Source organism: Prionailurus viverrinus, chromosome F2, assembly GCF_022837055.1.
Source record: "Prionailurus viverrinus isolate Anna chromosome F2, UM_Priviv_1.0, whole genome shotgun sequence".
NCBI lineage: Eukaryota > Metazoa > Chordata > Mammalia > Carnivora > Felidae > Prionailurus > Prionailurus viverrinus.
Window position 1 is genome coordinate 17,405,928 of NC_062578.1, and position 11,153 is coordinate 17,417,080.

Sequence of the window (11,153 nt, forward strand, 5' to 3'; positions counted from 1 at the left end):
CTGATGGCTTTTCATAATCCTAGGATAAAATTCAAAATTCTTAATGTAATTCTTTAACCAGTATGATATGTCAGTTTACCTCTTAGGCTTCACCTTGTGTGACAGTCCCAATCCTTCCCTGTATTTTAAGTTTGTTTATTTATTTTGAGAGAGAGCACGCACATGCATGCACGTACAAGCAGGGGGAGGGACTGAGAGAGGAAGAGGGAGAATCCCAAGCAGGCTCTGTGCTGTCAGTTTAGAGCCCGATGTGGGGCTCAAACTCACGAATCATGAGATTTTGTCCTGAGCTGAAACCAGGAGTCAGACACTTAGCCAACTGAATCACCCAGGTGCCCCTTGGCTCGTTTTCTTCATCAAACTAACCTCTTTGCCACATGAGGGCCTTCATATTCTGCCTGGAATGTTCTCCCTGTCATTTTTTATCTAATTTTTATCATCTTTCAGACTTCTGATCAAACATTACTTAGTCTCCAAGGTGTCTTTTTAAACCCACCAAACTAGGTTGGATCCTACTTTATACACTTCTGTGTCACCTTGCAGGGAAAATAACTGGAATAAATACTGTGCCATCTTTTGATAATACTAACCCAGAATAGAATTTTTTTTTTTTTTTTTGGTAAAATAGCTCATCCCCTTGATTTTACCTCTGCCCCACTGTGTAAAAAACTTTTTGCCTAACTTCTTTTTTATCTCTGCCATTCAGACAATAATTATAGTTCTTTGTAGCTATGTAGTACCTTATTCTTTTCATACCTCTTTTATTTCCATATTTTCCATTGGTCCTTAAAGCAGCCTGTGAGGTATCTTTATTTTACCTATGAAGAAACTATTACTGTGAAGAGGATATCACTTAAGTTGGTCATTCCAAGTAACTGTCTTTCCTGTTTTGCTCTGGCAGTCTCTCCCCTATGCCATTTTGCTACATGAATAACATAAACATGTACCTAAAAATAATTAGTGAGGGACAAAGTGGTAATGGTTTGCCTTCATATAATTCTTCAGTGAGTACTTAATTATATTTTTCAACATTATAAAAAATATATGTATTTTTTTTAACATTCTAGCTTGAAATTCAGAATCATCCTTTTTTTGAATCACTCAGCTGGACTGATCTTGTACAAAAGAAGATTCCACCACCATTTAATCCTAATGTGGTAAGTATATATCCAAATCTTGCTTTCTAAAATAGTAAAATGGAATAAATAAATAAATAGTGAAATGTAGAACTATATAGCTCATCATAACTTTGGCAATAGATCTCAAAATCTCATGTGAATGAAATTGAATCAGTACCTTAAATACTTTAAAAATCTGTTTCTCAGCATTTTCTAGTATACTGATAACTTCAAGATGACCAATAAGATTATAGCTACATTGCATTGGTAAAAGTATCACCCAGCACAGCAATTATGAAATGTTTCTTTGGAGCATGTATAAGAAAGGGATAAGTTCATTAGATTAAAAAAGATGCAAATTGGGGCACCTGGGTGGCTCAGTCTGTTAAAGCTCCAACTCTTGATTTTGGCTCAGGTCATAATCTTAGGGTCATGGGATTGAGCCCCATATCCACGTTCAGTGTGGAACCACCTTAAGATTCTCTCTCTGTCCCTTTGCTCCTCTCCCCTGCCTCATGCTCTCTCTCTCTCTCTCTCTTTAAAAAAAAAAAAAAAAAAAAAAAAAAATTAAAAAAAAGCATACCTCTAGATTTAGAGAGGATTGTGCTTTAAATAAATTTTTTTTAATTTTAAGTAACATTAATGCATCTTTTTTCTACATTGATATAAAACTAGGCACAGGCAAACATTAATGGTAATGTAAATTGTCATATCCCTTTTTGGAAAATAAAATTTTCATGTTAGCTTGACTTGGTAAATCAGCTGATAGAAAAAATTTACATAAACATAATTTTTTTTAAAGCTGAAAGCTGCATTGAAGATTATGTTGGAAATTTGGGGAAATAAATATAGAACAATAGGGAATTTTTTAATCATCCATAATAGACCAATAATGATATTACTAAACTATTGATAGCTATATATATAGGCATATATACTTTTATGATACTTTTATGCATCACAGTATGAAGTTTATTCCCCATACTGCCAGGTTACTGCCATTACTGTCCTCCTTATTATACATGATTTATAAATGAAGAAATAAAAGTCAGAGATGCCACATAGCTGATTTGAAAAGTAGCAGAGCAAGGATTCAAATCTGTGCCTTATTCCAAAGTCACTATTCTTTCTATGCTTTCTTGTGCTTGAGTGTCTAATTAAGTAAATGATAACAATAAATACAGAAATAAGGGTGCATCTGGGTGGCTCAGTAGGTTGAGCATCTGACTCTGGCTCATGTCATGATCTCCCATGAGTTTGAGGCCTACATCGGACTTGCTGCTGTCAGCGCAGAGCCTGCTTCGGATCCTCTATCCCCCCTCTCTCTGCCCCTCCCCCGCTGTTTCCCTCCCTCCCACCTACCCCCCCCCCCAAATATTTTTTTAAATGAGCACACACTTAGAAAATTCTTATAATGCTAAATAAAAACATGGCAATTATGGGGTGCCTGGGTGGAATTCTTTCTTCCTCTCTCTTTGCCCCTACCCAACTTGTGCTCTCTCTCTCAAATAAACTTAAAAAAAATGGCAGTTATAATTTTTGTGACTTACGATTATAGCAGTAAAAATAACACATAAGGACTGGAAGAGAATATAATATAAACCAAGATTAATTTGGGTTTGCAGGGTCATGGGTGAACTTGTGTTTCTTTTATTTAAAGTTTTTTGGTGTTGCGAAATTCATGAAAGACTTTTTAGTAGATTAGTGCAGGATAAGGAAAATACTTTAGGAAAGTATTATTTAGTCTACTCAGATTTTGTTAAATGTTTGTTTCAGTGCATTGCTCATGGCTGGTAATATTTAGTAGGTGTGATATTGTACACCTATTAACAGAACATTTATAGATTGCCTCATTTCATTTAACTTATCCAGAAGTGACTGTTTCAGAAGTAAGGACAGACTCCATTAAGGACAGTTTTGTCCCTAATTTCTAGAGTTTGCAGTAAGAACCTAGGGCCTTTAAAAATTATTTTCTTTTTTGGGGCGCCTGGGTGGCGCAGTCGGTTAAGCGTCCGATTTCAGCCAGGTCACTATCTCGCGGTCCGTGAATTCGAGCCCCGCGTCAGGCTCTGGGCTGATGGCTCAGAGCCTGGAGCCTGTGTCCGATTCTGTGTCTCCCTCTCTCTCTGCCCCTCCCCCGTTCATGCTCTGTCTCTCTCTGTCCCAAAAATAAATAAACGTTGAAAAAAAAAAATTTTTTTTAAAAAGAATTATTTTCTTTTTACTTTTACATTGAAAGTCTTACTGACTTTAGTTATCTTCAGATAAATAGGTCATCAGGCACATTGAAGAGTTGAGTTAGGTACTCCTAAGCAATACTGGAAATGGAAACAATGTAGACTTCAGAGTTAGATACCTCAGTTGGGATTCCTGCTTTTTTATGACTAATTGAACTTTTTTAAAGCAAGATCCACAACCAAGAAGCCACAGGGGGGGAAATTGTAAATTTGGCCACATTAAATCTAGAAAGGTCTACATGAAAAAAAAAATGCAGACAACAAACTGGAGAAAATTTCTTTAACACATAAAGCATTCTTGTAAGTCAATGAGAAAAAAGACCAATTACCAATAGAAACATGAACAAAAGACACAAAATACACAGTTACAGAAGAATAAATACAGCTTTTAAATATATGAAAAGAGTTCAAACTCAGGTTACCATTTTTCACTTAACAGATTAACAAAGATCAGAAAGCTAGAGTATGATTAAGTAGATGTTCTCAATACTTGTATCCTTTTTTTTTTTTAACATTGACAGCAATTCTTTGAAATAGTTCTGTTATTTTCCATATAATACAGGTGAGTTAACTTAGTCACAGAAATGGTTAATAGTTTGCCCAGAGTTTAAAATTGAAGAACTAGGGGCGTCTGGGTGGCTCAGTCGGTTAAGCCTCTGACTCTTGATTTTGGCTCAGGTAGGTCATGATACTTAGCCCCTCATCCAGTTCTGTGCAGATGGCACGGAGCCTGCTTGGGATTCTCTCTCTCCCTCTCTCTCTTCCCCTTTCCCGCTTGTGCATGCACACACACACATGCTTGCTCATGCACGCTCTCTCAAAATAAACATTTTTTAAAAATAAAATAAAGTTGAAGAACTAGAATTTGAGCTCAGGCTCTTTGAAGACAAAACCTCCCTAACTCTTAACATAAGCAATACAGTATTATCCCTGTTACTACTAGCCAACCCATAACGGCATTCACAAAATACCTATAAAATCAAGTAGAAGAATATTTGCCATCATTTACTGAACACCTTCTACATGTCAGATTCTGGGAATTTTATGTATTCACACATCAGATCCTCAAAAAAACCTTAACAGGTGGGTGGTACTATTTTTACAGAAGCAGAAATGAGCTCACAGAGAGGTAGTTTATATAAAAAATTATAGCTAGCAAATTTCATAGCCAGAATTCAAACCTTAGTCTTATTCCAGAGCCCATACTTCTTAGAATAACATGTAAGGATTTGACATTTTTTATATGTACCTAAATTCAGTTTCTTCCTCTTCAGTGGGGGAATTTCTCATATTGAGGGATCTAGTATTCTGGGTTTCCCTTGTCTCTGCTCCACTGTTTGCAGACCTACCTGCCAGACTAACTATATCCTTAGCTTAGAATATCTTCTCTGGATCCTTGTCTTTTACCTCAGTTAGACTTGATGACTTGGACATGCTAAGGATTCCTGCCCCCTTGGCCCCTTAAAGCAGAGGTAACCTAGAGATTCAGGGATGAGCTCTAAGAGTGAGTCACCTGAATTTGTATCTCAACTTTTATCTGCAAATACATTGGAAGTGGAGAGTCCATTAGGTTGTATCAAATTTGTAAAGGAAGATTAAGAACCACTGCCATCGAGCAGCTGCCATGCTTTACTTCCCAGGTTCTTGGCCACTTCAGGCCTCTAAAGCTAAGGTGTCACAGGCGAATGCTTAACGACCTCTGTAGCGCAAAGAGTGTTTAATTTGCACGGTTTTATTTACAACGCCTTCATTCTTTAAGCAAAAGGCTTTACCTACCCAGAGTTCAGAAACTAACAGGCAAGCATTTTTCTGTAAGTTCAAGTGAAAAGTGCCATCTTGAAAACCTACTTGGGCTCCTTTTCTAAACTTAGAGGTGGTGATGGGTAGAAAGGGAGTCAGTTGGAGGGCCTGAGGTTCACATTGACTTAGGTAAGGACTCTGTTATGCTAGCCACCCTTGTCTCCCCACAGCTCCCAACAGAAAGAACTTTGTTAGGACAGATAACCTCACCTAAATAATAAACTCTGGAAAGGAAAAGCAGAAATTGCTTCGAAGAAGTGACGAAGTAGGAAGACATCTAAACTTGCCAGGAATAAATACACAAATTCGTGAAGGGGTTTTAATGAAAGACTAAATTAATGAAAACAAAAGCTAAGATGAGGGGCACCTGGGTGGCTCAGTCGGTTAAGCATCCAACTTGAGCTCAGGTCATGACCTCGTGGTTTGTGAGATCCAACCCCATGTCGGGCTCTGTGCTGACAGCTCAGAGCCTGGAGCCTGCTTCGGATTCTGTGTCTCCCTCTCTCTCTCTGCCCCTTCGCCATTCACACTGTCTCTCTTTCTCTCTCTCTCTCTCAAAAATATTTTTTAAAAAAAGCTAAGAGGAATAATAATATGCTTTTGATGTTTTAGGCGGGACCAGATGATATCAGGAACTTTGATGCAGCATTTACAGAAGAAACAGTTCCGTATTCTGTGTGTGTGTCTTCTGACTATTCTATAGTGAATGCCAGTGTACTGGAGGCAGATGATGCATTTGTCGGTTTCTCTTATGCACCTCCTTCAGAAGATTTATTTTTGTGAACAGTTTGCCATCCAGAAACCATTGAGGCGAATACAAGCCTACAGATGAGACTGAAACTCCTGTTTGTGTGAATATATTCAAATCTGTTTAACTAGTGCCTCATTTTTACATGTAATGTTAAATATGAAAAATGTATTTTCTGCTGTATGCAAGAAAATAGGGCATTTCAAAGAGCTAAGTTTTGGATTAAAATTTGTATTATTGTTTATTAGCTTATTTTTAAACAAATTTTAAAAGCTATTGTTCTCAGCATTAACCTATTTTTAAAGAAAACTTTTTGCTAATGACTGTTTTTCCCCCTCAGTTTACACTAACATCTACCCAAGACAGACTATTTTGCAACAGCCTATTTCAGTTCAGTTAACATAAATTAATGCCTTTGTAACTCTCTACTTTGACCTTTGTTCTCAGATCAGAACTATGCAATTGGTATGTGGTTAAGAAGAAATCACATCTTTCCATGAGAAGTCGTTGGTTGACATAATCAGTTCTTCGTAGGATTAAAATGTAAAAGCATAGTTAACACATGGGCTGTGAGTTAACACTTGGAGTAAGTGTTCATTCTGCAGATCAAATTAAGAAATAACAAGGAGATCCTTTACTTTTGAAATACCAATTCAAATTTGCGAATTTTTTTTTTCTGTAAGAAAAGTAAAAGCTTAATAGTTAGAAGGTTTAAATATTCCCAAAGATCTGAAGGGTAATAAAATACTACTGGATTTTTTTTTAGGTGGTGCCAAAAATGAATGTCTCTGTGTCATGTATTTATATTACAAATACATTCTATTTACGTTCTTTCTGGTCTTTTGATGTTATTGTTAAGTAGGCCTAAATCTCAGTATTTGCTTTTGCAGACAGCTGTGTAAAACTGTTTTTCTAATTGGTTAATAAGTGAAAAATATTGAGCTTTCTGGAGTTTTTACCTAATTGGGAATTAAAAAACAGAATAGCAAATTCTAGGTCAGTGTAAATATATATTTCGCTACAATGTAACAAGTTAAAAATAATTCCAACAGATGCAATGACAGTATCTTACTTGTCTTATGAAAAGTACAGGAAACTGACCTTAAAATCATACTAAAAACCAACTAACTGTGGACTTGTCACTATGAAGAGAATACAGAAAAACTAAAAAGAGTGCTTGTCTTGGAATTCTGCTTCTTAGAGTAGAGATTCTTCAAGTCATGTAGGAAACATTGTGAAAGTTTCGAGACCAACTTTAAAAGCTTAAGGAACAAGCATTCTTTCCATGTATTTCCTCTTGAGAAAAAAATCACAGAAGCATTTCACACCAATACCCTTTGGCTTAAAAATGTTCATCAAAATGGGGTGGGGGAGTGTGCTTTTGTTAGATTAATAATATTTGCATCCAATACACTGAATCTTACTTTAGAGGTAAGACTTTAATAGGGACACTGTAAATATTTGGTTTATTTGGCACTACTGTAAGTTCTGCTTTTACACAAAGCTCTTTGCTTATTATAAAGCAAAATAAAAACTGTAATCTCCTGTATGATTTATTTTTTACTCAGCCACTCCTTAATTAAACTGCCAAAAATTAAAGTGCAATATTGTATATTTTTAAGAACAAATTTAAAATATTATGCTGATGTTTATTGGATACAAGAAATACAACTCTTACAGTAAAATAAAACTAGCAAAAAGATTAATAATCCTCTAATTCCTGTCATTATTTTAAATTAAATTGGTGATGGTTTATAAAAGTCATTACAAAAATGATTTGTATATGTGAGGAATAAAAGTATAAAACTTAAATATTTGGACACACATAAAAATTAGATTATATGGATTATCATAGGCTGACATATTTAATATTCAGGGAACAAAACCTCTTCCAAGTTTCAAGTTTATTTTTTCTTTCATAGCATGCTAAATCTTTTAGAAAAGAAGTGTGTGCCCTTTGAATAGTTGAACCATTTCATGGCTATTACCAAAATAAACTCAGAGGTCTAAATGAAGACTGCCTAACATTCTTCATGTTATCCATACCTCTTATTTTATTGCATATGGTACAGTGTAGAGCTTCCCAGCCATTGTTACATTATAGCACACACTGAAAATTACAAATTTTTGGCATACCTGAGGAGAGGTGCTAAATGATGCAGGTACTGGCAAGCAGGTTCTCTGTTCAAGATTTTTAAATTCCAAAATAATTTCTGAACTTAAGATATTTACAGAGAGAGCCAACAAACACTGTTTGGATTTAATTTTAGCAATGGTGAACATTTAAAAGGTGGTTTAAATATTTGAAAGATTTATTGTAAAATTTTATCACTATAAAAACCATTACCAGTGTCTTTTAGCATACTTGTTAACTAGTAATTATCCATAGGCATAATATTACAAAACTTTACATATTTTATGAGTCATTCTTTTGTACATCATACACTATGTGAAAAACAGGAGTGAGAATTACAGGAACGTTTTTGGTGATGTTTGAATGACTTTTTTCAATAAAGTGTTTTGAAATTAATAACTTAATTCCTCATTTATGTAGTTTGGAAATTAGGTCTGTTTTAAAAATGGGATTTCCTGCCACTTACCTTTAAAGTCAGTGTTTACAATTCTGTGGGTTTTTATAGATTATTCCATATCCCAAGGTCATTGTTCATTTATGTAGAACCCTAGAAATATGTAGACGAGTTTTAGGTGGCTTGAGTACGTTGAAATAATATGCCAACTTCTGTGTATAAATGAAATTGACTTGGGACAGGAAGTTGTGTTACATGGCTTTGTTCAGATGCCCAAAAGGATTCACTGCTGTAAAATGGTTGGGCTTCTTCTCTGCCATTTTTGTTCTCCTTTACTCACCTACAATTAAGAGAAATTGCTCTTGGGGCACCTGAGTGGCTCAGTTGATGGAGCATCCGACTCTTGATTTCAGCTCAGGTCATGATCCCCAGGGTCGTGGGATCGAGCCCCAATTGGGCTCCACACTGGGTGTGTGTAGCCTACTTAAGATTCTCTCTCTCTCTAAAAATAAAAAGAATTAATTTTGTTGTTGTTGTTTAAAGAAATTGCCTTCTAACTTCCCTGAAATCATTCCAATTGGGAATTTTTGTATCTTTAGCATTTTTGGTGTGTTGGGAATATTGCATAATCATTCATTTGTAATCCTTTAAACATAGTCCTTAATAGTTAAAAGGACCACTATGCAAAAATATTTAATTTTGCTATTCCCTTACATCATGCCCATTTTTATAGAGGTAATTGAGAAAGAAATACAGCTGTCTCAAAATGTACCTTTTAAATAATTTACCCAAAGTCAAGAGAGTATAGTTTAAAAGCATATTACACAAAGCCTATGAGAAGTATAAATTCAGAGTGATATTTATAGCAGTGAAGTAGCTAATCAAAGGATCCTACAAACAAAAGGTTAATTTTACATATACTGAAAATGATGAATCATATGAATCTTAGTAACGTAAAACAAAAATTGCATCACTTTACATAACCTTCTTACTGGAAGAACCAGACACATTTGGTGATATTACAAATCTTGTGCTCAAATGTAACATGGAAGTTTTTACTATAAATTCTCTTTTGCAGTAATATATCTCACAGATTTATCATTTTCTTCTAACATTTTTCAGCATTTTCATGTTATTAGGAAGCAGAGATTTGCACTTCAAGTTTAGGTAAGTTTCTGTGGGGAATTCCACAATGAGTTGTCAATATTTAAGTGTTACTGTGTTAACTTACGGAATCCAGTAGGCGGTAAAACAGACTTACCCAAATAGTCTAATTTGATCTCAGTGTGTTAGACGTTTTCAGTTCTTTCCAGATAGTAGTTAATATAGCCTTGCTTTGTTGAATTTTTCTCTTATATGTCAATGATAGTAATAATAGAAAAATTACAACCTACTTTGCTAATGATACAGTGATGTTGAACATTAACACTTACCTTAGATAGCCCTAGCTATATGCCTCAGTTGGGTGTCAAAAGCAAAGTTTTGTGTTTGTCAAAACTCATACGACTTGAATACTTAAGAGTTGTGTATTTTGCTTCATATAAGTTATACCTCAGTGAAAAATATTCAAAATAAAAACATATATGATAAAAAGTAAAATGTAAGTAATCTATAATGCTACCATCTTAAGTATTTGAGCCATTGTGCCACATTACATGTGAAAGAATTCAGGAATTTGCAGCCAAAGAAAAACTAAAGGCAAAGAGGTGAAAATAGCACAACCTGAGGCATGTAAGCATATAAGAATGCACAACAGGGACTTCCAGTTTCCCCTGTAAAGTGCTTAGAAGCTGCCAAGTAAAAAACTGAACAGACTGAATCATCGACTCTTCTTGGATACAGAAGAAGAGAGAGGACACAGGGCAAACTGCTACCCCTAACACTGGGGAGATGGGTGAATATAGAGAGTTGGAACTTACTGGAGCAGAGACTCAAACACTGCGGGAGCCAGTGCAGGAGTAAGAAAACCTGAACTAGATTTAACAAATTGCTGGAGGCTAAGTGTAGACCACTGAGAGTTCAAAAGTCCAGGGGGACCCAGTCTTAGGGATCCCTACAGTTTTGTGAAATTGACCACCTAGCTTCTCACAATAAATATTGGGGAAAAATTCTCTTGTGCTTCCAGCAGGAGGAGAAAAGGGACAATTTTCTGTCTTTTTTAAAGAATGCAAGCAAAGGAGGGCAAAGTGAGGGGGACAGAGGATCTGAAGCAGGCTCTGTGCTGACAGCAGTGAGCCTAATGTGAGGCTTGAACTCACAAACTGTGAGATGAAAACCTGAGCTGAAGTTGGACGCCCAACCGACTGAGCAACCCAGGTGCCCCAGGGACAATTTTCAAATATGCCAGGATATTCTGGTCTTCTAACTTTAGGAAAAACTAGTTAGTCACCTGCAGGGGTTTTCTCAGAGTCTAACAGAGACTAATGTACAAGAAGGAAAGTACCAAACTTATAGTCAGTTCAACTCTTATGTGTAGGAGAAGGGACCCAAGTTCAGTCCACTCCACCCACCCTGTCCCACCTAATGAGGGAGAAAAAATCTAAGAAAGACACTTGTTAAGTTTGTCCAGGGGCATGGGTTTACTAAAATAAGGACCTATCAAAAGGAGTATAGAACACTTCCCCTTCCACTATACCACATTGCCACATTTTAAAAGACGTATTTGTAGCACTTCCTTTTACCCACTACATCATATCTGGCTACCAAGAAAAATTACAAGGCA

The 11,153-nt window shown here is 35.9% G+C and overlaps 1 protein-coding gene across 5 annotated transcripts in view; it reads left to right on the plus strand.

Moving 5' to 3' along the window:
- Positions 1–8,433, plus strand: part of SGK3 (serum/glucocorticoid regulated kinase family member 3) — a 142,657-nt gene extending 134,224 nt beyond the window's left edge. For all 5 annotated transcript variants that reach the window (XM_047842617.1, XM_047842618.1, XM_047842619.1 and 2 more), the window contains 2 exons: positions 1,068–1,157; positions 5,768–8,433. In XM_047842617.1, coding sequence (XP_047698573.1) covers positions 1,068–1,157; positions 5,768–5,938 — 261 coding nt within the window. In that variant the 3' untranslated portion in view covers positions 5,939–8,433. The remainder of the gene's footprint in view (positions 1–1,067; positions 1,158–5,767) is intronic.
- The last annotated feature ends 2,720 nt before the right edge of the window (positions 8,434–11,153 follow it).